This window comes from Sesamum indicum, linkage group LG13 (genome assembly GCF_026168435.1).
Source record: "Sesamum indicum cultivar Baizhima isolate 11 linkage group LG13, ASM2616843v1, whole genome shotgun sequence".
In the NCBI taxonomy this organism is placed as follows: domain Eukaryota; kingdom Viridiplantae; phylum Streptophyta; class Magnoliopsida; order Lamiales; family Pedaliaceae; genus Sesamum; species Sesamum indicum.
The window spans coordinates 13338678-13365725 of NC_142669.1; the positions used below are offsets into that span (position 1 = coordinate 13338678).

General features: G+C 33.2%; 2 protein-coding genes and 1 long non-coding RNA gene across 3 annotated transcripts; 1 reads left to right on the forward strand and 2 right to left on the reverse strand.

Annotated features, from left to right (window-relative positions):
* Positions 1-579: 579 nt before the first annotated feature.
* Positions 580-8930, reverse strand: LOC105176020 (uncharacterized). The gene is made up of 4 exons (XR_002288193.2): positions 8761-8930; positions 4797-4901; positions 1273-1381; positions 580-1162 (listed from the first exon to the last, which is right to left on the reverse strand). It is a non-coding gene; the product is annotated as an uncharacterized LOC105176020 (long non-coding RNA).
* Positions 8931-9831: 901 nt separating this feature from the next.
* On the forward strand, positions 9832-17105 carry LOC105176021 (pseudouridine synthase and archaeosine transglycosylase (PUA) domain-containing protein). Its single transcript, XM_011098691.3, has 8 exons — positions 9832-9988; positions 12805-12886; positions 13006-13073; positions 13180-13277; positions 14969-15105; positions 15288-15355; positions 16358-16421; positions 16777-17105. Exons 1-8 carry the CDS (start codon positions 9978-9980, stop codon positions 16792-16794), a joined length of 546 nt encoding a protein of 181 aa, XP_011096993.1. The 5' UTR covers positions 9832-9977; the 3' UTR covers positions 16795-17105.
* Positions 17106-23605: 6500 nt separating this feature from the next.
* NAC058 (NAC domain containing protein 58) lies at positions 23606-26303 on the reverse strand. Its single transcript, XM_011098692.3, has 3 exons — positions 25987-26303; positions 24971-25236; positions 23606-24430 (listed from the first exon to the last, which is right to left on the reverse strand). Exons 1-3 carry the CDS (start codon positions 26138-26140, stop codon positions 23906-23908), a joined length of 945 nt encoding a protein of 314 aa, XP_011096994.1. The 5' UTR covers positions 26141-26303; the 3' UTR covers positions 23606-23905.
* Positions 26304-27048: the final 745 nt, after the last annotated feature.

A 27048-nucleotide genomic window follows, 5' to 3' on the forward strand; every position in this document is an offset into this window, starting at 1 on the left:
TTTGAAAATCACTAGGCTTTTTGGATGAAATTATATTCGATTTTGTCACAATTTTCATGCATCTCACTATGTTAGAACTCAGGCGCAGAGAAGCAATATGTAATGCAGAAGAAAGAAAGGGAATTCATAGTGTTGTTTCTTGTAAAATCAGAGAAAGAAGAATATCCTCCAATATCAGATTACACGGCCTTGAAAGGAAAATATATACATATTCAGAGGAAGAGGGAAAATAACAAACTAACCAACCAAAGCCAAGAAATCAAGAAAATAAAGAAAATGAAAAAGGTCCAATGGACAGATAAAAGCGTCCTTGTTAAAACACGCTTTTATAAGCGGAGCACGACTAAAAATAAAATAGCTATTGTTCATCATCTTCCTCGTTCCATTACTCTGAAATCTTCTTCGTCTTCTGTTGCTGCATCCAAGTCTTCAGAATCAAAATTAACACAACTATAAAATGATAATTTTTTCCACTAAATTTTGTAGCCCAACCACATAAGATTATCTAATTGCTTTGTAGGCATCTATTGTGATATAAAAGCAACGTTTGACGTAATTGATAAGCACAACAGACACATATGCCAAGAATGAATACTTACCATATTGATGAGGACATATAATTGTATCATCCAAATACTACCAAATAATATCAATGTTTGCACTCCCAAACCAACAAAAGTAAGTTAAAATACAACTCAAATCAACATAAACTAAGTCATAAACAATCAACAGGAAAAAAAAAAAAAAACTAATGATCTTTCTTGGAATGTTGTTGCTCTTGCTGTCCAGACCCACCAACAAATTGATGGTTTGTGTATCTCACAACTTGAAGTAATTTACGAACCAATTCTTGTAGGTTAGCCGCCCTCTTTTGAGCCTCTTCCTCCCTCTTTCGAGCTTCTTCAAGAATAGTTTGAAGCAATTTTCTATTTTCTTCTTGTCGTCTTGATAATTCTTCCACAATTTTTGTTAACTCATTAAGCTTCTCCTCAAATGGTGTAAGAGTAGAATTGACTGAACTTACACTTGTAGATGACGAGCCACTTTCAAATCTATATAAGCGTTCTTTAGAAGGATCTCCAGTTATATCATACCAAGTTGAGAGATCGAATGAAGACTGGGAAGAAACATCAGTACCATCCATTTTTGCAAGGTATTCTTCCTGTGCAAGTACATTAGATACAAAAGAACATTTATGTGATAAAAGTCTAACAAAATTTCTCAATATATATACCAACCAATATTTAAATACCAATGACAAATTATACTTACACTAATTCTTTTGGATTTGTGGTCGATGAACTCCCCAATATCTTTTGTTTTTTCTATGGCATCTTTGAAATATCTCAAGATCAGTCACTTCTCTATCAAATTCTTTTTCCTATAGTTTACAAAACAACATTAGTTCACATAAAATTGCATAAAAAATATCTAAAAATTTTATACTTAAAACTTACCATTTTTTGTCTATGTGCCCCTATAGGAATAGAACTACCAGTGTGTTTTGTGATCGAACCATCTTTTTCAGTCAAACGATTTTTTCGGGCAGCTCGACATTTTCCTACATAATCTTTTGAGTCATAATACTTCTAAACTAGTAGATTCCATAATTGATTATTAAAACAATAAGGACCTCTATCAATCATATCACTCATCTCTAGTTCTTTACGTAATTTTTTGTGAGCATCATTCAGTGCATTTTCTTTAGATTTGTACGTCATCTCTTTAAATCGATCACTCGCATTTTCATTCCACACCTTCCTCATTTGATTTGTCCATTATTCAGAAATCGTGGGTTATCAAAGGCAAAGTTCAAGAGCTCCTGATCAACCTTTGTTACGAATATATCTAAAAGAAACCCATTATCATCCAAGCGCATCCACATCCAACTATGTCAACATTCATGATTCTGCAATTTTTTAGCGATTTTAGATATACTTGACAGAAATAATTTAACTAGTTAGGAAGAAACTAAATTTGGAAGTTGTTCTAAATATAAGGGATAAAATGCATGAAACCCCCTGTGTTTTAAAAAGTATGCAAAAAAACCCCCCTATTTTGAGAATAGGCTAAAACCCCCTCCTATTTTGTTTTAATCAGCAAAAAACCCCCAGTCTGTTAGCAACTAACGGGAAGTCAATGAGACGTGCGTCTGCTGCGTTTGGTAGTCATTTTCTGCGGTTTAGGTTCATATTTAATGATAATTTGAACTAAAATACCCCTCTATGAGTCTATATATTATACAAAGAAATTTTTGACTTGTTTTGTATCTTTTTTTTGTCATTTCAAACCCTAAAAATAAGTATTAAATTTAAATCAAAATATTAAATTCTATTTAATTTATTTAATATTAAATATTAAATTATATTATATTTAAATTCAAATAATTTTATAATTATTAATTATTAAATCTAAAACTATTTTTAATTAATTAAAATATATATTTAATTACAATAATTATTATTAATTAGCCCAAAATATTTAATTATTATAATTATTTAACATATTCTTAATTAACTAAAATATATTTTAATTAATATAATTAAAATTAATTAAAAAATTAAAAAAAAGGAAAGAAAATCTGCTATTTCGCCCCTTTTTCGCCACTTATTTCTAAGTTTCCGGCGCCGTCCGGACGAATTTCCAACAGCCTATGGTATCATTAGAATCCTCTCTTCAAGACGAACATTTCCATACCTTCAATTTGAGTTTTCATCAATCATAGAGAGTGGGCTCAAGTAACGATCGCCAAACATGTTTGCCGTCAATTCATCTCCGCCCGATCGAATCTCGATCTCAGACCACCACCATCAGACTCGTCTCTTCAAGAAGATTCTAACGAGACCGGCCTCACTCAATTTGGTAAAGAATTTATGGAGATATGATGATTTTAACAAAATCTCGTCGCCGGGGAAGCCGGGGGTGGTGGTGGTGGTGGGGGAGCAGTGGGGGTAGGTGGGGTATAACGGTCATTTTGTAAGGGTATAACGGTCATTTTGTAAACAATTAACACCGTTGGTTGGATTTAACGGAGAGGGGGCGATTGAGCTGAGTTTTACAAAACACATGGGAGCTTTTAGCCTATTCTGAAAACAGGGGGGTTTTTTGCAGACTTTTTAAAATACAGGGGGGTTTTATGCATTTTGTCCTAAATATAAGCTACAAACTTTTACTGAAAACAACTTATTGATCGGCTCTAAATCAAAGGAGAATGTCTACAATCTTATATCTTAGAATAACTAGAAATCTGCAACATGTGAAAAGGATTTTACTTACATATTCACATAATTAATAGAAAAGAGGATTGAGTAAAGAAAATAGAAAAGAACAAATAAATGAGAGATAGACAAGGAGGCTTGATAAAAAAAATATAATTAAAGGAGAATGAGATTTATGTAACTTGTTGTTTGATATCTTAATCAGCCATTATTTTGAGGACCAAGGTTTTTGATCTACTGATATAAGAAAAGAGAAACTAACATTCAATCAAATAAAGAAGTATTTAGCTAAATGATAGTTCGATTTTAGGATGAGAAGAAACCAGTTAGAGTTTAGTGGAAGATTCTAATCATAATCAAAGTTCTACTTTAATTTAGTGTTTCATTTTATATATTATATGTTATGTATTCATGTTATATGCACAAAACTCAAATATGTCAATACATTGAACAAATTGATTGGGACTGAACAAATTGTCTAAGTCCAGTCTCTGTTCCATATTCAAATATGAGGCCCCAACTTATTTTAAAGATCAATGATATTTTCAGGAGGAGACGTAAAGCGCACATATTACTTATTAGGTTCTAAATAATCCAGAGGTGTCAAATACAGCCACTGGGTTTAAACATAAACAAGAAATGTCGTTAGAACTATTTACTGGTGGTAAAAGATGGCCTAAATCCAAGGTCCATTATCTGTGTATGAAACCTACATGCATTCTCATCTGAGAGCAACAAGTTTGTATGAACAATTCTACATCATGGTATTGGATAAATGACAAAGTATCACTAATTAGAGACTAGAGAGAAAGAATATGAAATCAAATTTAAACTTATACAAGAATAGATTGAAGTGCAAAGCATTGTTAGACAGATACGTGGCTGCAATAAGAATTTCAAAGGCACATTGAGAACAACTCCCTTTTCCATATTTTGGACTTCAGCTCTCAGAAATAGTTGGTTAACACTGCCTAGTTTGAGGTGAAACTTTTTCCCTTCTTTACCACATCAATACACAAAACAGACTCTCCAAAAGGATCCTACTGCAGTTTCAGTACTCCTCAACTCAAACAGGGAGATGTTTTCGATGTCTTTTCACCAATCTTTTCTTGTCACCAAAGAAAGAAATGAAATAACTCAGCCTTGTTAAGAAATGGGAAACATCAGGGTCCTAGTCCTATTCCACCTTTGCCGAAGTCAATATTTCAGCATAGATGTCTACTTCAATAGATATGTACATCCTTTTATGAATTTAATACTTTAACCGTAGAATAACACTAGGGGAAAAACTCTATAACCCATTCATCCAACATTGGATGTATATTCTTAACTAAACCAGAAAAAAGTATTGGTTGAATCTGAAAGGTGAGAGCTTAATGCATCTAGACAAGTTGAAAGTCTAACCATCATTCTGAAGCCACGTAGCCCTTGGTTCGTTTTTCGACAAATTTCAGCCAAAAAAATGAATTTTCTAGTGAGAAGAACGTAGGGTCTTCAATCAGGCATTTCAACAGACATCTTGAAGTATTTAAATTTCTTCTACAAACTGTAAAAAAAATTACAAAGAAGAAAAATTACCTGTTAATGGCGTCGGAGTGAAGCTGCGCCGATGGAGTCGGAGCCGTCCGCGTGCAAGAGAGAGAGTTAGAGGAGAGAATTCTCCACAATTTTTCTTTTCTGCTTCTGCCCGCCGTCGAGAGAGAGAGTTAGAGGAGAGAAAGGTTCTCAAGTCAAATACAAATATATATATTTATTTATATAATTTATTTTATATAAATTAAATAAATATTAAGTACATTAGTTATTTATATTATGTAATATAGAATATATATAATTAATAAAATTAAACATATATAAAAGAATTCGATTTTTCAATTCCGTTCGGTTAATTGAACCAGAAAAAAAAATGAATCAAAAATCGATTTTTTTTGATAAAAAATGAAAACCGAACTGTATTTTTCAATTCGGCTTTTGGATCGAATCGAATTTTTGTTTCTATTTGATTCGATCGGTTTAACTGAATTATGAACATCCCTAGTGGTTGCAGGTGAGAGGAAGGAGTTGGGAAGAGATAAAACCTTAGGTCAAGGAAGAAGAAGAGAGGGGTGGTCGCTGGTGATAGAAAATATTAAGAGGAATGTGTGCTTTTTATTAAAATAAAAAAATTAATAAAAAATTTACTTTTAGTTTTATTGTAATTGACTAAAGTAAAATTTTAATACATTATAATTATACAAATATATATATTTTATCATGTCATATAAAATTTTTCAACTTAATTAATATGTTCATAAATAAAAGAATTTCTATTTACAACTTCAAAGACAAAAATTTCCGTCGGTAAATTAAAATTAAAACAGCTAAGTAAATGCATATGGAAATAACAAAAAAAAATTAAGTGTCGGCTATCTCGATTTTTTAAGCAATCATTTAATAGTACCAGAGATGAAAATAGAAGCGAAATATAATATAGCGGAATAATGTATCCGTCTCTAAATCCATCTTTGATATAGAAATTATTAATAATTTATCATAAAGAAAAGTTTCGGTATCTAAATCTGTTTTTGATACAGACGGATTTAATTCCGTCTTTAATTTTTCATCTCTGATATCATGTATCGTTTAGAACAAAAGGAAGTAAAAAGTTTGGACAATCATCATATAATCTCAAAAAGTTCTTTCTTGGCCACATATTAAGCAAGGAAATTGGCCACTCTATTGGTTTCTCTGTAATAGAAGTTCAATTCCACTCTCTTGAATCTAGTCAAGATCTTCTGAAAGTTCAGAAGAGGGAAAAATCCACTTCTAGTTCTACCTGATAGGTACTATTGTAATTTTGATCCCACATTATATGAGTTTAGCACTTTGGTCCCACATAAAAAAAAAATGTTGCACCTTTTTTGTACCAGCCCCATTTAAAGTGTTAAGTGAGGGATGAAAACCACTTTTGAAAGGTCAAAGGTGGTTTTTTATGGTTTGAAAACCATTAGACTTTTTGGATGAAATTACATCCGATTTTGTTGCATGCATCTCACTATAAAATGATAATTATTTCCACTAAATTTGGCAACCCAACCACATGGATTATCTAATTAGTCTGTAAGCATTTGTTGTGATACTAATGTAACGTTTGACGTAATTAGTAAACACAACAGACACATATGCCAAGGATGAATACTTACCATATTCATGAGAACATATGTGTCACTGAATAGTTTTGAATTCAAATTCTTTCTGGTCACCTATTCCAACAATCTCCCACTTGATTTAAAACCAACTACCCATGTTTCTCAAACTAATCTAGTCATGAGCAATTTGCGATACCTGCTTAGTCTCACAGGTCTACCTTAATTTTTGCTGATGTGATGCGGTCCAATCGCATGTCACATCTTCCTACCATCGCTCCAACCAAGTAGTGATGTCTAAGAATTTTCCTTGGGTCTGTGATGAGATCTTGAGCCCTTTTAGCTTAGGCCATAGCCTAGTTGTCATCTTCCAAGGTGAATGTACATTCATTTTGAGACTAAACATTATTCATATGATACTGAAAGCTATTTTTTCTATAGCCTTACACAGGCTTAAGGCTAATCAAACAACCACAAAGGTTCAATTACAAAAAGAACTTAGCCACCGAGGCTCATAACATAAAGACTGATTTGCCACTAAGGTAACGTCACAAAGACTTATCATTATTTTCTACAAAAATATTTTAATGCACTTAGCATAAGAATTGCACATAGCGATCACAAGGTGAAGAATTATGGATTGATACAAAAATCAATAAACTGTTAATTCTTCTACTTCAAGCACTAATTTTGTTTCTTCTTTTTATTATTTTTATCAGACTTTTTTTATCTGTTACAATCTTTTATAAAGTGACCTTTTTTACCATAATTATAGCATCTCCCATCTTTATGTTTTTCTTCCTTAGCGTCTTCATCGTTATCACTAGACTCAGAACTGCTATAATTTTTATTCCTTTCTTTGTTATGTTTTTTATGAAAGGAATTTCTATACTTTGGTTTTTTCTTTAATAAAATTTACCTCATTTTGTTCCTTATACGGTTTATTAGTCTTTAGATCAATTTCTTTACTCTTTAAACCGTTGATAACGGTATCAAGACCAATATTATCTCTAACGTATTTAATGGCAGCTTTAACATCGCTATAATCATCAGGGATTGCATTTAACGAGAAAATGGCTGAATAATCATCAATATTCTTATCACCTATTAATTGAATGTCTTGAATCAATTTTGTGAAATCATCTAAATTTTCATTTATATTTTTGGACGAATTCAATTTACAACGAAAAAACTTTTCGAGTAAAAACAATTTACTTGGCAAGGACGTTTCTGTATATAATTCCTCTATTTTTTTCCACAAATCTTTTGTCGAAACTTGTTTTTCAACTTTTATAAGGACTATATCAGATAGGTTTAAAATTATGGAAGAGTAGGCGTATTCATCGTTTTCTAGTTTCTTTTCTTCAGAAACCCCTTCGATATATTTGCCTTCAATTGCTTTAAAAACCTTTTGTTAAATTAATATTCCTTTTATTTTTTGTTCCCAAATTGAAAAATCGCTTTTACCATCAAAAGAAAGATTATATCCTGCCATTTTAAAGATTTACAATTTCAGAAATTACCAAAAATATTTTTCTATTTTTTTAAAAAAAAATTCAGAAAACCTGACTAGATTTTTTGAAAAAGTTTTTCTTCAAAAACAGATTTTTCAACACAGATATATACACAAAAATCAAGTAGAAACAGAAAAATAATGACAGAAAAATTTCAACAATTAATCTCAGCAAAAAATATCACAATAATGACAGAAAATTTCCACAATTAATGTTAGCAAAATGTCACAATAACGACAGAAAATTTTAGCAGTAAATTTTGCAAGAAAACACCCAAAAATTCAAAGAAATATTGCTAGATATTACAATGGCAATATTCGACAATAACGAAAGATGTATCTCAAAGTTTTCCAGTTAAAACCGAGAACTTTCCAACCTAATACCTAACCAGATACACGACGACCTTAGGTGTCCAGCCAGGTGGGAGATCAGGGAAAAATAAAACCGCGGTAAGTTTTAATTAAGTGGAACGATTATATTAACGGCAAAAATAACAGTGGTAACATAGAGGAGTAGGGTTAGATGTTACCGTGCGTCTTTCAGATCAGAGCAACCGTGGCTCTGATACCACTGCTGGGTGGAGACCCTAATACTATTACAGTACCAGTGGGTACAAAACTCTTAAAATTACAAATAGATTATAAATTTACAATACACAAAGTAAAAGCAGTAGGAAAAACCGAACACTAAGAGGCTCAAGAACCAGATCCGTATTTTGGCTTTTCTCAGGATCACGAAGATCAACAGCCTAAAATACACCCACGGTTGCTCACAATGCTTTAGGCATTTAGCCTTTTTTCACAGAGATATTTCACAAAGGCTCACAACCAAGTTCACAAAGAACTTTTAGATCTCAGTCAAGAAGGAGAAGAAGAGATATTAGTTTTCTTTTTTCGCACTAACCTCTATTTACAACCATGAATCGACCACTTATTTAAGGTGGCTTCAGTTGTAAGTGCCAAGGTAAAATGACGGTGGATGAAGTCCCAACATCCATGGGAAAACCGCAAGAAATGAAGAAGAGAGAGAGGAGATGGGATGACACTGTTAATGAAGAAGAAGGGAAATGGGCGGTAGATATCAAATAGAGTAAAATTCATTTAATTAGTAATACCAATCGGGTCAGGCGGGTCGGATTCATGGTTGTGGGTTGGGACTTGGGTTAAGTGAGTGGGCCAAAGTAGCTGGGCCTTGAACCCTCTAGGTGGATATATTTTTGGGCCTATTTTATTTGGTCATATGTCATTATTTTTCCAATAGTAGTCCATGCATTCCACACTCATGCGAGTTTCTAATCTTCGCAATTTATTTTGAAAAAATTACTAGAGTAACAACTTGAATAGAAACATGAAAAACAAAACCAAGAAGAGTTCGTAGAATATTTCTACATTCTTTAAAGCAAAATACATTTAAATTGAAATATCCGACAATTTTTTTGCTATAATTTGAAGTCTATGTGCTTCGCACTGAAGTCGATTATGACATCTACAATTTAGTCTAGAAAAAAATTATCTAATAGTAGCTCAAATAAAGTTATAAACAACAAAATAATTTGATTATTTTCGAAATATCAATTAGCAGCCATGTGTTGCAGATATGACATAATAATTTTAGAGGATAACATGGTAATTGCACCTTCGAACTTAACGAGATTAATTAATCAACTACATTGACCATTCACTTCGAGAATTACAACGGGACCTCCTGACATTTGTGATAATTTTAAATACCCATTAAAATTACAAATACTCCAACAAATACTTTCTTATGACAACTAATTATAGAGGATATTTGTAATTTCAAAAATATATTTATAATTTTTTTAAATAATGAGAGAATATTTGTAATTAAATAAAATCTCAAAAAGCAGGTTAAAATTCAAAAGAGTAAAATGTTGTCATAAACAAAATACAAGGGAGTAAAGTGTATTTTACTCTTCTACTTATAACAACAGGATTTGCAATTAAGCAAGAAAATAAATATTGGGAGCATTTACAAATTTACTAGGACAGCCTACTTCTTGGCTTCATTACAACGCATTCATCAATTTCAAACGAACTGATTCAATCCCATTTTGCGTTTCGCTATAAACCAAAACCCTACTCTCTCTCCCAGTAAGAATGTTTAAAAAGTAAGTTCGACATTTTTCTTATTGATTCTTTGTCAACCATTTTCTTGAATACTATCGTACTCAATTGGTATTAACATGTTTCTAGATGAAAATATAGACTTTTGTTTTCATTTTTTATATGGTAATTTTACACATTTTCTTTCATCACAAGTTGAAACTGCTACCTCTTGGAGTAGAAGATTTTTTATTTCTTGAGCAATTTATTGAATTTCTTTTGTGTTACACTATGAACCCTTGTTGGGCTTCTGTTATATGTTCGTTTTCTGCTATGATCTGATATGTGAGAATATAGAAAGCACATGGAAGTTATTCATTTCTTACATTTTATTTTTCGGGAGTGTTGCGGTTGGTAATTAGTGGGTTCTGCTTGTGATAGAAAATACGATCTTTTTTCGTCCGTACTTTGAGATTTTTGTGGTGGTGATGTGTTTCTCCAACTATTTTGTTTGGAGAATTTGCTTCGATAGTTGGATCAACTTCTGTCCAGAGAAGGATTTTTAAAAGAGTATTGATTTGCAACCCTCGACACTTTTATCAGCGAAAAGGCTGCTCTTGCTATCATAATGTTGCGAAGTGAAGTTATGAACTACAGTGATGACATATTTTGTTTGACAAGACAAAATTTTCAGCTGCTCTGTTTCTTTTACTTATGCAATATAGAGGTGGTTTTTCACATTATCTTTTATGTTATGTCCAGCCGTAATTCTATGGTTGAACTATGAATATCATTTGCTTTCCCTTGGTAGTCTATCAAACTTTATGGGTACTTCTCTTTGTTCCTCTTGTTTAATTTATCCTGATATGGTTCCTTATTTGTGTATGAAGTATCTATTATTCCAGTTTCTGTATTCTGGCTGCAATATATAAGCTACTATTACTATGTGAATTGTCCTCCATGCTTTGTTAGAATATCATGAACCAATCTTAAAAGACCAGACAAAAGCTTCCTCAGTCATGGATTATCAAAACAATGGTGTCTTGTTGTTCGGCGTCTATCCACCTGTCTATGTAGGGGGGAGGGGGGAATCATACTATTAAAAATCAGGTACAGATCCGAACCTTGGAAATCAGCTCTAGGACAATTACTATCTTCCAAGACATTATAGCAGAATGTTCTCTGTATTTATTACTTTAGAGGATAATTCTGCAGCTTGCCTTTGCTGGTTATTTATTACTACATCCAACCATAATTGAATGTCTATTGGTGCTGATCAATCAACTTGCCGATATTTTAATATCACATTGAGTATTTTAACCATATTAAACCATAAAAAAATACTAGGGTAGAAAGTCTGATTGCTTCAATTTTTTTTTTTTTAAAAGAATGCACATGATAACTTGGTAAAATATTAGATAGCTTGACTTTTATCTGTGACAAAGTGGACATTAATTCGACATGAGTGTTTGTGAGAAGCAGAACATTTAGGTCATAACGGGAATATCATAAAGCAAGTTCTGGAAGGGTCAGGTTAATATATTGCAAACCAGTACAGATGCATGAAGGTTGATTTGAAGATAGTGAGAAAGATTTAACAATGCTATATGGTAATACTGCATTTCTATATATGAGGGTGTATGCGAGCTCAAGATGGGCAAGGTTCTAGTTGGAAGCTTCTAAATTCACTTTTTGAAGCTTTTGACAAGGTTCTCCTCTTGATAGAAAATTGTAGTTCGTTTCCTGGCATAGGATGTGTTTGAATGGTGGTTGAATTTCTTGAGATGAGATTTTCTACTCCTTGTTAAAGTAATTCAGCATTATACAATTACTTCCATTTGGTGTATTTAAAGATAGAGGAGGTATGTGAAGCGCCTGGGATTTACTTGCAGAGTCCTGGAGATGGATGTGCATTTGTCGACTATAATTTTATCACTTTCTCCAGAAAAATTAGAAACTTTGTTGGAGACTGGTTTCATTTTATCTGGATAATGTCCTTGTTGAGAATACATGCATTTTTTAGCTTGAAATGTAGGTGACTAGTGTCTGATCATAGCTGATCATAGTTGGAATAGAAGCTAATCAACAAGCTGAATATTAACAAAATCTTTTTACTATACTTATCCCAGATAGAGTAAGTGAAAAATAAAGTTTTTTTCTGGACACTGGACTGGAGCAATATCTTTTGAGGTTTTTGGGGTACCTTGTCAAAGCCTTTAACTTGTCCCTTAATCTAATCAACCTAATTGATGATTTGAAAGGGAGGTCAAAATTACTAGGAAATCTTTTCACCTCTCTATCACGTGATTAATTGGTTTTAGCATTTAAGATGCTTGAATGTAAATAACTTCTGTTTGATGCTTTGCATGTTTCGGTCCTTGACATGCATACTGTTGGTCTAGGATGACTTCATGGTGCAAGTTGGTAAGCAGTTTCCTGAACTATTTTCTTTTGGGCTGAAGACAAAGAATGATATACGATGCTCTTTGTCTTTGTTATGGCAATTAAGAGTGAGAGCACAAAATGGCAATAAATACATGGTAGATTCTGTTGTAAGGCTGTAAACTCTGAAATTCTAGTACTTCAGCAATACTCATGGGAGCTGTATAATTCTGCTGTAAAGTCCTTAACCCTTTGGGGCTGTCCTTTCTTGGAAGGTGATACATAAGCAGGCATATTATTCCTCATTTGCTATCGTGCTCCCTTATTCTCTCACTGATTGAAATTGAGTTACACCGTGTGCTATATTCCGTGAGTGGGTTTTGAGTGTAAACTTTCGACATGTTTCCTTTGGGTTAGTAGTCTAAAAAGTTGTTGAATTCTCGTTTCACTTGATTTACATGCAAGTATTCTCAACCTATTTATTATCTGTCATCTTTAGGTTCTCATCTGAAGAAGTTTCTGCCCAAAATCAAGTGAAGGCATCTGTTCAACGGAAAATCCGGCAAAGTATTGCAGAGGAGGTTGTAAAGCTGCCTTTTCTCTTTACTTTTGCTGCCGTTGGCAGTTAACATTTTTTTTCTTGCTTTTCATGTTTTCTTGGATGTACACTTACTATTATGTATTGTTGTTCTTCTTGCAGTATCCGGGTCTTGAACCTGTGTTGGAGGATTTGCTGCCAAAGAAGTCACCACTTATTGTTGCAAAATGGTTATTCCTTTTGTCTGACAGAAAACTAACATCTGGTTTCTATGTAATTGCAAGATACTTCGTTCCACTTCTGACATGATAATGTTTCTCCTTTTATGTTTTGTAGTCCAAATCATCTGAATTTGGTTCTGGTAAACAATGTACCTCTTTTTTTCAACATACGTGATGGACCTTATATGCCGACACTAAGGCTTCTTCACCAGTGTAAGTGTTTCAATTCAGAACTGTACCAAACATGTTAATTCTGGACTATTGTATATTTCCTGGTGTAGATACTGCAAAAAAGTGTCTCTCTGACCATTGAAATAACGTAAGATAGCATCTAGTGTAATCTTAGCATCTGCGGCTAGAAGCAGAGGCCTTAAACTGATGATTTTGTCTAACATAGTTAACTCTTGGAGGGAATTGATTTGACAACTCTACAGTGGTGGTCAAAAGGATCATGCTAAGAAACCTAAGAAGAGTTATTGGCCCTTGGGTGTTGGGGAACTGTACTGAATACATAGTGAAAGAAAGGAGAAAGAAGAAGAAATGGAGAATTTCACATACCACAATGAACTTAAAGGCTTGTACAGCTTTAAAAAGTATGGATTAATGTACGTTGACTGGATTAAATCATTACGATGATTTTATAGGGTGCTGCATTTCCTGTATGTTCCTGATTAAAAAAAATTAATTGCTCTTCGAAAAATTAATTCTGGACCTTATCCTAAACCGGTAACACTCTACATCGATGGAATGACTGAAAGGTACAATAGTATCTGGGACTGGAAATACTAGAAAATAACGTTAAAGCTAAGTACCAACAAGTGGTTAAGGGTTGATGTTTCCCAGTGAATTTCGTCCCAAGTTATTTGTGTTTTCCTTTGAAATTTTCTAGTGTAATGCTTTTTTCTTGGTCCTTTTAGTTTGATGCTCACTGCTAAAGAAATAAGTTTTTTTTATTGTAACTTTACATGAAATATGTGAATAGTATCATAATAAGTTTCTAAAGTTTTCTGATCTATAGTAAGGTAAATTAGATTCACTTAATTTTACTGGATTCCTCATTGAATTGGATCATGCAATATTTTATTTGAAGCCATTTATATTTGGATATCTTTAATGTAATTTGGGATTATAAAAGTAGTTCAATAAGATTAAATCCGGATTGGCGTCAAGATTAACCAATTGACAACCCTTGTATGATTCACACTATGCTATGCGTTCTGCTTGGGGAACTTCAGGATATAAATATATCATGGGACCATGACTTGTGATGGGAATGACAGGTCCACTTGGGATTACTCCTTCACTTGTTAAATAATTGTGAATTCTCTATGATTTATCATTGTCCAACCTCTCTTCACCAATAAAAGGAGCCCACTGGGTAGTGGGTTCCAATCCATTTTGATGCTACCTATATCACCAAAACCATCAACCCTGGACCTCAGGCAATTATAGTACCCTAGAGGAGCGATGTTGAGAATAGTAGTAATAGACTTCTCTTCATATGTTAATAAAAGTTTTGAAGATATCTATCTTACTAAAATTTGGAGATAATCTCTCTGATCAAGTCTCAATATGTCGTTAATAAGCTGGCTATCGATTAAGATTATCACGTTTCTCCAGTTTATATGGGAGATGATTTTGCACTCCAGAACCGCCTCTAAAGGTCATGATAGCAGGTGTATGAAATCTTTTTGTACTTTTCTTTCCTCACCTATTTCTATGCTTCTTAATTACTCGGATTTAGAGTAGATAACAAAATGAAGCCCTGATGAAACTGGATGTTCATTTTTACCACTCACCAGTTCAATGTATTTGACCTGTAGCAGAAATCCACAGATATCAGTTGGTCTCATGTATGGAGTAACCTTAAGTTACATTTATGACCTCTACTTGTCCTTTGGCAGATCCAAACATAATGAAAAAGCTTCAAGTTGACAGAGGGGCGATAAAATTTGTACTTGCTGGTGCCAATATAATGTGCCCAGGGCTCACTTCTCCTGGTGGTGCATTGGATGATGAAGTAGAGGCAGAAACTCCCGTAGTATGAATCTTCATGTTGGAACATTTTCTATTTAATAAAAAATTCCTTTTGGGTCAACTACTGTATGGCATGAACTACCTATTGATTAGATAATGGAGAGGTGTAAATCTTCTCAATTAAATTTAACAATGTGAATCGTTGGTTAACAATAAATTACTCTCTTGTGGGTTTCCAATTGTCAGGCTATAATGGCTGAAGGGAAGCAACACGCTCTAGCTATTGGATTCACAAAAATGTCAGCAAAAGATATGTAAGTTAACTTATATGTTTTGGACTGTGTTTGTGCCTTTTTATCTTTTTGGAAATGAAGTAGTTGTCTAATCAAACTCCTAAGCAAACTTTCTGGAAGTTGTGCACACATCATATTGCGAAAAAGATATGCTTTTCCGGGTATCTTTGTATTTGCCGGTTTGCCTTGATAGCAAATTAGCCTCTAAAGTTCTATTTAACTGTGTCTTGAATAAGGCTGACACCTACTGAGCGGTCTTGTAATCATGTCCCTCTGGTACTTACCTTTTTCCTGTTTCTAATGAAGATATTTCGTGGTCTGGTAGAAGGAACTATCTTGTAATGAATAATCCAATATCCAATCATTATAGATGGATCTCAACCCCAGTATTTCAAAGTGTAGACCAATACGACTGAACTGAATGCTAATCTGTCTGATTGATACAATTGATCAATGTTATATTTCAGCTCATTCCATTTCTATCAGGGGCTACTAATGATCAAAATAAGAGGACAGGAGAATGTTGGGTTATTTATATGGAACTTGATCCTTATCTTCCATTTTTTTGTTTGTCTTTGACAAGATAGGAGACTTCGAGGTATTGAGTCTAATTTATGACACTGTTTAATATCCTTTGTGGGGACATATGGTAAAGTTTTACTCATAGGTAAGCAGAAAGGACATTGCATTGTTCTCCAGTCAGTAGTTCATTATATTTATGGGGTTATCCTAAGCATTATAGATCTGGTCTCCCAGTAGCTGTTGATTTTTAGTTGCAATGCATGTAGCTTTTAAACTTCTACAAATTCCTAATCCTATCCTTTTGCTGCACGCTTTGTTGCTTTAAACTCAATGATGGAGGATGAAGATATACCAAATTGCTTTTGCTTAAAATAGATGATTCAGTTAGCAACCAAAATGCTGGAAAATATAGATAACACTAAAAAATACCAATGTTTATATCCTAAAGGAAAAAGCCGAAGAACGTAACTGCTATATATCTGACCATGATTTAAAATGCAGACGAACAATCAACAAAGGAATTGGTGTGGATAACATGCACTATCTTAATGATGGCCTCTGGAAGGTACTCTCTTCTGCACTTCTCCTTTTCTTCTCTTTCTGCAATTCAAGGAGCCTATTTCCTGGTGTATGTTCACTATGCATGCTGCATAAGTTAAAAGGTAAAATTAAACTTGTGTCTTCCGTTTTTTGAAAGTCGACTTCGCAACTGTAGTTCACAGGAGTCAGACGAACTCTGTCCTGCTTAAGTCTGGTGTTACTGATTTTTAACTTAGTCATGAAACTTTATTCCTTTCTTTAGCTTTTACGGAATGTAAAATTTGATGTAGACTTGCATTTTCTGAAGCATATACTGAAAAAATTCTTCTAGTTTTGGACATACTAGGATCTATTCATGAGGTTTTCTTCATATTCTGCAGATGGAACGCCTGGAATAAGTGTGAAAAATCGCAGGGCTTTAGATGCATCTATGAGAGACAGGTTACAAATGGGTTGATTGCCAAGATCTTTGTAGCAAGGCAAACAGAGAATTTTTTTCATGGAAAATGTTGCCTTTCCCTCTTTCGCAGCTGACTTTTGTTTTCGGATGTAACGCAGTATAAATTACTGCTGGTCCTTGTTGAACTGTAGTATGAGCTTTCATACATTTGAAGCATGGATCAATGCTTGTGAATCTTGTACACACTGGGAAAACCAAACTCTTTGTGAATCTTGGATTCTTTATAATTTTCAGAATTTTTTCTTAAAAGACTCCATAAGAAATGCATCCGGAGTTCATAAGTTGATATGGCATTTCCTTTTGAGCAAATAAGTTTCATTTCTTTGTTTTGAGATATAAAATAAAGAGCAGTTTTTTGAAAGGAATAATCAGACTGACATTAGAGTATGGTAACTATTTTTCACTATGGATAATTGTACAGCTCCATTCTAAGTTTGTCACTTATCTCATGCTATCTTCCGTTTCAGTGTTTTTTGTTTAGAAAACGTTGACATTACTGAAAAATTGCGTTAGATGTCGCTGGTTCGGCCTTTGCTTTTCAAAATTTGTGGTGAGATGTGGGCTGGGCCCTCCACTCTCATTTCACATTTCACATTTTTAACCTCAAAATCTTTATTATGATAGATTTGGTCAAATTTTGTAAATCAAACATCTTTTAAATTTTAATTTCATATAGAATATCAATTCACCTTATGTAAAAATACAAGAATAGATTGCATATAACTTGCTTGTGTTTTTCAAAATTATTCAAAAGTTAAAAATCATCCATTATGTTTTTCAAAATATGGAACACTCACCCATTCTAATAAAAAACGTAACAGCGTTAATAATTGTGTTGAGTTACCCATTATCCTTTTTTTTTATAACTATTGATTTTCAATTGTTAAAATATGAACGATTCAGTTTTTAAGTAATTTCAAATATATTTTTTATTTTTAATATAATTATATATATAATATATATACATTATATATAATATAATATATATACATATATTGACATAGCTACGACAATCGTTACCAAGGCAGGCGGCAAAGCCATCATTGTCAAGGCTGGGCGATGTTGTCATCATCTCCCGCACATAAACGGCCGTCGCCTCCACAAAAGGGCGCGACACCGCCTTTGCCCCTTTTCTTGAAGGGACGGCGGCTTGATTTAGACGCGGTCGCTCGAGATTTGGGCAATCTCGCCCCCATCGCCTAGAAAAATAGGGCCATCATTCAGGCTAGGCGACGGCATGTAATGGTCGCCGACGAGGCAGCTAACAGAGAGGAGGCCGATGGAGAATACGACGCCAAAAAAAAAAATTATTTTTAATTTTTTAAAAATGAAATTGTTTTTAGTTGAACTTTTTAAAAATTCAAACTTATAAAAAATATTAATTTTTTTAGTTAATATATATATTGGTAGTTTTGGTTTAAATATTATTCTTCGAAAATAATATAACTCAAAAAAATTAGACATAATTTTTTGGTATTTTTATATTTTATAAAAAAATATAATTTATTAATATATATTTTGAATTATTATTAATTTAATTAACAATATATAATTATTCTAAATGACTTTTATTTACATCCATATAAATTTTTAATCTGAAAAGTGAATTTTAGTTTATCAATCTTTGTATTGTGATTTGGTAATTTGAATTTTTAATTCTTAAAAGTTTTATATATATTTTTAGGTACTTTTATATTTAGTTAATTTATTTATAAATAAATAAATTAAAACTAAATAAAAAATGAAATTAATCAATAATAATTAATTTATTAAAATATATCTAAACTAAAATATTAGTTTTTTCTTATATATGAAGGGGCAAAATAGACTTTAAAAAATATAAAGAAATCCACTCGTATTTAGGCGTGTGTCATGCACTCCCCGTTAATTTCTAATAGAGAGAGGGTATTTTGCTATATTTTTCATAATAAATATAAAGAAATCCACTCGTATTTTGCTACATTTTCAAAAAGTTTATAAGATTATTTTCCCTATACACACATAAATATTAAGAGAGAGAGAGAATATTGAGTTGATATATTGGTTATATGCATTATAACTTGTTACAGGACACGAATATAAAATAGAGGACTAAATAATTACCTATCTATTAATTAAATCATGGTAAGCTCAAAGTAAGTGAATAAGTAATATTTTTTTTTTGTGTATGTTCATTTTGTCTTTATATTACCTTTATGTAAGCAATTAAGTAGCATATTATATAGATAAATAGTTTTACCTTACGATTTTGTGTTGTGTGGTATCGGGGGAAAAAAAAAAAGAAGTATTGTCATTGAAATGATGATGATGATAGCCGAAAAAAGCCATTGAGTGATTCACTTCAATTTGGCTAAGTAGGGCCCTAAGAAAATAAACGATAACGTCAAATATTATGTTATGCTTGGGGTTCGATTCTCGTATTGGTTCTGCATGACAATGGCCATTGAGCACTTTTGATTACATAACGAATATTGGTTGATTGGTGATATTGCATGAAATTGGTCTTCTGTTGTACGTGTCATATGTGTGTGTATATATATAAGCTAATTAGTTGTGCTTACTGAGTTGACAATTCATTCTTTGCCACGTATTTTTTAGGAGATAACTCTTGGTGACTCATGTAGCTAGAGCATAAGTCAGTTGTCAGACTTGTAGGTGGGCCAGCAGTGTCATTTTGAGTCAAGAGTTCTAGCTACATATTTACAAGAATATTAAACTGTGACCGAATTAGTATTTCAAGTAATGTAATAGCTAGAAACAACACTTCTCCTTTTTCATATGTTATAATGAAGAATGTTATACCAAGTTTTTTATGAAGTATTTATTCTCTTGAGGTATATATAAAATCTTAATTTTGTTAGATGTCTTTGTGAGTTTATTACGGAATTGAATGTAATTTAGGAGGGGTGTCACACCATCGCTCTGGGACTTGGAGTTAAAGGGCTATCTAGTTATCAAATTGATGGTATATATTTGAATGAAGAGGTTGAGGAACTCGAAGAATATATTAACACTTTGAAAGTTAAATGGCCAATTTTTTGATGCACAATAATGTGTGATGGTTGGAGTAGTAGAACAAGACACCCAATCATAAATTTCATGATATATTCTGAATGAGTTATGATATATCATTCATCCATCGATTGTACAAATAAAGAGATAAATATAAATTTTATTTTTGGTCTGACGGATCGAGTAGTTGAAGAGATTGGAAAACAAAATGTTGTGCAAGTTGTCACAGATAATGAAAGTTCTTTTAGAGCTACTGGAGAAATATCGATGCAGAAAAGAAAGCATTTATTATGGGCCCGTTATGCGGCACATTATTTGATGCTAGAGAATATTGAGAAGATAAGATTAATAAAGGCGACTATGGATGAAGTTAAGAGAATTACTAGCTTCATACGTAATAATGACAAGATCTGGAATTTATACCATGGATAGAGAATTGTTAAGATCTGGAATCACTACATTTGCTACTGAATATATAGCCCTTGAAAGTCTCATTCGTCATTAGATGGAATTAAGACAATTGTGTACATGTGATGAATGGAGGGTTTTAAAAAACACAGTAAGATGGAGAAATGAGACCATCCGGGTGTCTAAGATAGTACTAACAAAAAGATTTTGGAATAAAGCAAGAGAATATTGTGCAGTTATGGAGCCTTTGGTGATAGCCTTAAACGCTGTCGACTAGGATAAAAAAAGCCCACATTGTGCATCTATCATCTATGAAGCAATTGATACAACAAAAATGGCTATAAAAGCAAGTGTTAGAGAGTGGGAGAAATACTGAAAGATTATTGATGACAGATGATACCGACAATTGCATAGGCACTTGGATGCAACAGGTAAATTTTAAGCTTTGTTTATTAATTTTATAAGTAAAATCTTATTAAATTTATTTTTAGTTTGCCTTTTAGGTTATTTAATTTTTTCAATCCAATTCTTCAATATTGAAACACTTGTGTGTTTGAAAGTTTAGATGAGGAGTCAAAGAAGTGATTAAATGACTCGAGTAGGACTTAATAGTTCAAGCTAATGAAATGAATGAGGTAACAAGTGTTACATATTTTAGCATATATTGAAAATATTTTCTTCTTATCGAATATCCATACTTCTATTAATTATAGATAAGGATATTTATTGATAAATTGAGAAAATGTGAAACTCCACTTGCGAGACAAGTAGTATCTGTGTCACTTCTAGGTATTAATGATTCTAAATTCTTCTGTATCTACCATGCTTGAAAATTCACGTGATATCTAAATATAAATAATTTTAGCTTAATGGTGGTATAATTACGGTCATGAAGCACCCAACCTTTGGAGGATAGTAGTTAAGGTTTTGAGTCAACATGTGTGTCATCTGAGTGTGAAAAATTATTGGAGTACTTGGTCATTGATTCATACTAAACTACGTAAACATTTGGCAACCGAAAAGTTGCATAAGAATTTATTATAGTCTAATCGATCTTAATCATATTTTTCATGATAATGATATATGGGAGGTAGAAGAGTCGTTGCTACCTGAAGATGATTTAGATTGGTTAGATGAAAAGGGCGTAAGGACAATATGTACCAAACAATCAAGATGATGATGCTTCGCTTTCTTTGTCTTTTTAGTCTATTCAACGATCATCAAAAGGGAAAGGTAAACATGTTTCGTCAAAAGAAAATGCTAACAAATTAATCATGTTCAAGGACAAAAGTTATACAAATTTCATCCTCAAGAAAGGATAAACATATTTTACCCTCCTCAAGCAATCAGGATGATAGTGATGACAAAATTGCTTAAGATGATGATGATGATGACGACGATAATGATGGAGATGAAAATGGGCACAAGTACACCTAACAGTCATGGCATGATATGTGCTGAAGGAGATAAAAATTTATGCAACTCAAGACATAGACCACGGGTACCCCCCCCCCCCAAATTGAGAATCAACGTCGGTTTCTATCCAATTTGACGGATTATCCAAGTCAATATGATGAATTCTCAATTATAAAGATATGGTAGAAAGCAGCTTGACATTCAATACTTTATGTAGAATTTCGAAATTAATGAACACAGACCACACCAAATGCATGGTTATCAAGGGTCATCAACAAGTATAAAAAGTGGCAGATCTAATGCTAGAATAAGAAATCATGGAAGCATTATAGATAGCATCGATGAGAGTAATTGACATTCAGGTATATAATCCTCTCGTACATACTATCAATGTTGCGGCTATCACAACTAGAACATAGAGCATGTAATGCCACCTCATCCACTTCCTCAACTTCCTTACAATATAACATATCAAAGTGTATTCCCACAAGTCCCTTATGGATTACCATCTCAATCAGTAATGTACTTTCCTTATCGAATACCTTCACACCTGACCAGTGTTATCAATGTTGGTTCTTACACCACACCTTTTACTCAGAATTACTCACCTGCTTCACATGATTACTATAGGAGGAATGATGATGATGATGGTGGTGGTGACGATCATTTTGAAGCCCAACCGGCATTCCACTTTCTTTTGATTCTGCATGTATACTTTAAGTATTTTTGTAATTAATTTTATCGATGTTTGATATTATAAATTAATTTTTTTATTTGTAATATTGTATAGTAATTTGTGATGCTTTTTTTTTTAATACAATTTTACTAATCTTTTGAGAATTTTTTAATTTGTATAGCACATTTACTTCGTATCACCCAATAATATCTCGATATGCCGTGATCGATGTAGAATAACGCCAACTGATATTATCGCTAATACCGCAAATTTGAACCATGTACGGAACATATCGCTCTTGGTGAGGGAAGTAGGGGGGTCCTTAGTGTGGTCATGAATTCCACAACATATTGAGCAACATCTCTAGCTATTGTTTCCGTGGAAACCTCCTCAACCAACTGGCGTGAGGCTTTACAGCTGAGCTAGATTAATAGTGAATTGAGGGGGGTGCTTAGTGGCCCTCGACCTCCTCTTGCTATAGCTTGACAACAAGTTTCACCAAAGGGGGATGAACTCCCTCCTGAATTGGCGGAGGCACATCCCCTCTGGCGTCCTCGACAGTGTTGCACAATGTTAGTTTCTACTTCTTTCCTCATTTGGGACCTAGTGTTCATCCTCAATGCTTAGGTCCGATAAAAAATGCCAAAACCTATAATGAATTTTAAAAGTTTTGGGCTATTTGTTCTTTTGAAAAAAATTAATTTTGACTAATAAAAAAATAAAAAGAATTAACTCACTTATATCAACTAAAAATTTTAAGAAATTACTAAAAATTTGAGAGATGGTCAAGATGGTTTAATTAATTTGAATATTAAATATTTAAAATTAGTTAATTATGTTTTTAAAGTCATATATTTGGTTAAATATATTAGATGTAGGACATGCCTATTTTATATTTTATCCTGATATGCATATTTTAATTTTATAAAAAAATTATGAACATATATAATAAAAATATATATTATATAGCCGTGTAAGTGCCGTATTGTGTCCTAATTCTTTTATATTTTTCGTGTCACCGTATCTGTATCATATCGTGTCCGTGTTCATGCATCATAGGCCAAAACATGATGTCGATATGAGTTTATTAAATGGGTAAAGATAATAACCTAAGCACAATTGCACTAGTTTTCAAAATGCCTCTCTTCTAATCTATAATGTTTTAGCCTAGTGGTTGAGGCTAAAGTTTAGGTTCTATGAACAAATGAGGTCATGGGTTTGAGTTCCACCAGATATGTAGATGTTTGTCTCATTTCATGCTAGAAAAGATATGACACGTATACAAGATTTTGCATCATAGAGTTCATATATATTTGGATTACATATGGTAGCTTTTGAAGCTTACTTACCCCTAAATCGAATTAAGATACGAAAAACATAGAATCTACACATGCTTTTTCCAACTATCCTACAATTGTGATCATTATTATGTATGCACCTTGAGTACTTATTCAGGAAATGGACTTTGCCCATCACCTACCTATTTCCCATTTCTGTACTACTGCATGAAATTAAATTTGATACGTGTTCCGAGACTTCACCAAATATTAGAGTCCACATCATATGGTTGCTCCGATGGTGGCTGCTGGGGAACTGAATCAAGAACCCTAGAGCTAGACCCCATATTGAAATTCGAGACGAACTCGTTCCCCAACTGAGAAACACTCCCTTGCGGCATAAAAGAGTAGTTATCAGCCGCTGCTCTGGGCTGATGCCCTCTAAGCTGCAATGCTGTGAGAAGCAAAGAGTTCATGGAAAGATTAGTGCTCAGCAACGGCCATGTCAGCGATGGAAGAGAGTTGGAAACAGCTGCTGCTGCTTCTGTTGCAGCATTCCAATTCATCATGTTAGTGCCACTGTTGTAGTTTTGTAGGGCGATGTTGGGTGATGACGGGAGGGCCATGCCCATGCTGCCGAAATTTGGTAGCTCAATGTCTCCAAGTTCGTTAACCATTGCGGTGGTGTCGCAAGGAGAGTCTTGTGATGGTGGTGATGAAGGTGTCTGTTGAGGTTTCTTCACCGTCGAACTCTTCTGGAAGACTCTGCAAACAACCCACTCCTCCTGGTAGAGTAGTACATAAGTGCTAAGTTATTGAAGAGAATCAATTGCTGAAGGCAAAGATGAGAGTTGAAAATCATAATTTGGATATGACTCGATTAAATTTGAATTAATCATATAACAAGTATAATACATTTATCTTGTAATTGGTGCACAATTTAGAGAAAGTGACCAATTACATAGCAAGTGTATCACACTTACTCTATTATTAGTTTGGTGCAGCCAAATCTAATTTGGGCAAGAATTTTCCCAACAATTAGTACAGCATCAAAAGATATAATGTGATAAAATATTAATGGTAAATTACAACGTCCTCTTTTGATGTTTGATATAATTACGAATACTCTTTGTTGTTTGAAAAATTATAAATACGCCCTCTAATATTTGATGAAATTATGTAATTCTTGATATTTTTGATGTCTTAGCATTATAATTTAAATAAAATAATATAATAGAAGATCCAAAAATAGGGGGTGATGGATGCATATATAGTATTCATACGAAGAAAAAAAAATGATAGGCGAAGAAGGTTAATTAATATACCTTAGTGGGTTTGAAAGCAAGGTTGTTTTGGAGTCGATATTCATGCATAACCCAGTTGGTCTTCTCACCCTTGGGAGCTCTACCCCTGTAGAAAACCAGGGTTTTCTTCATCCCGACCAATACGTTCCCACGGAAAATCTCCTTGTCTTTGCCTGTCGTCTTCCAGTACCCTGCCTCGGTCGCTCGATTCGTCCTCAGCCCCGTCGGGTACTTTCGGTCCCTCAGGCTGAAAAAGTACCACTCTTTTTCTCCCATTGACGCTTTTGCTGCAAGTAATATTCATTTTGAAATATATCTATGAATTTGGGCATGAAGGACATTCCTTTATATTTGCATTTCTTCAATCATCCAAACATATTCGTCTCATTTAGTTGCGTGATTTTCATTAATAATTAAAATAAGTTATAAAAATTTTCACTTTTAATACTTTCTTCAATACTGACATGTACCTTTTCCATCAAAATATTAACGAAAGTACGCACAATTTCCCGCACGCCCATATTAACTAGTACTCGACTTATATCTTTTGTATTTTCTATAAATTCAAGAATCGTGTTTTGCAAACTTTCAAGGGGCGGTGTCAACATTAATCCTACAAATATGATAAGTAGCAATTTCAATCATCACGTCCAAAAAAATATGCGACTTTTCCATCCAAAATTAAAGAATTCCCAATTTGTAATCACATAAGCAATTCTTGATTGAATTCCTCTAAAAATAAAAAGGCTCCAACGAGCAATGTATTGAACTTGTCATAAAATTAAAGTGATATTCCCCGGTCCATATTTGAATGTCCTGAAAATATCACCCCTATGTTGTCGGAAAAAAAAAATGCAGTTTTGCCAATATATGAATGTCCCGAATCACCCCTATGTTGTCGGGAAAAAAAAATGCAGTTTTGCCAATATGATGCACGTTAATCCTCCGACTCCCAAACTATCAATTTTCCCTTAAAAAGATAATAAGAAGAAAGAAGCAAGAAAATAATCAATCGCAATCATGATGATTCAACATACCAGGGAGATCCCACGGCTCACACTTATTAAGATCAACATCAGCAACAGCCCTTGTGGTGAAGTCGAAGTCGGAGACTTTGTTACTCAGATAATAAGTGATGAGCTCTTCATCCGTGGGGTGGAACCTAAACCCTGGAGGAAGATTTTCCTCCATTGATTAAGATGAGTGAGATTAAATCGAGGGTGAGTACTGATCAGGCCTTACGGAAAACGAACAAAGTACGGCATGCAGGGAGGGGCCATCGGGTATTAATGGCGCCCCCGGAGTTATCAAAACGTGATGATCCTTCAACAAGAAGCTGCCCTCAAGTCTTTGTTTATTCCCATAATTACAGCTAACACTTTGACAAAGATAGTGCAGTATCAAGGTTTTAGATTTTCTTATTGCTTATGGATTAGAAAACACCACCAAAAATTTACGTCGGCACCCTTTGAGGTTAAGTCCAAATATTGTACAGGATAAATTATGTTCATACTCTTTGTGGTTAATCAAATTATATAAACAATCTTCGTATTTTATAAAATTACAACTACACCCCCTGTGAGGTGTTAGTATAATATTTTTTGTTTTATAAAATAACAGCTACACCTTGAGGGATGTTGGTGTAATATTTTGGAAATATTATTTGTTTAATCATTTAAGTTTGTCTGCTATTAATTTTAATCTTTTAAATTTACCTATTTTAGTTTTAGTCCAATAACTTTCAAAATTACTTAATTTTAGTTTTTTTATCCAATTTCGAAAAATTTTACCCTTACACAGCTTTTCAAAAGCAAATTTAATCCATATATATTCATTCATTTTGCATCTCGTAGCTAATATTTGCCTAGAATGGTATAAGAGTCTAGATTTATTGAAAAAATATTTGCTTATGTTACACTTACAACATTAGGATGAACTACTAGCCTTTATTATAAAAAAGGAGAGTAATAAATTAAGCTAAAAGACCAAATTTACGCAAAATTGATTGATAAAGGACTAAATCTAATATTACGAAAGATAAAGGACCAAAATGAATTCAGACCAAAGTTATAGGACGAAAATTTTCTTTTTATCTAATA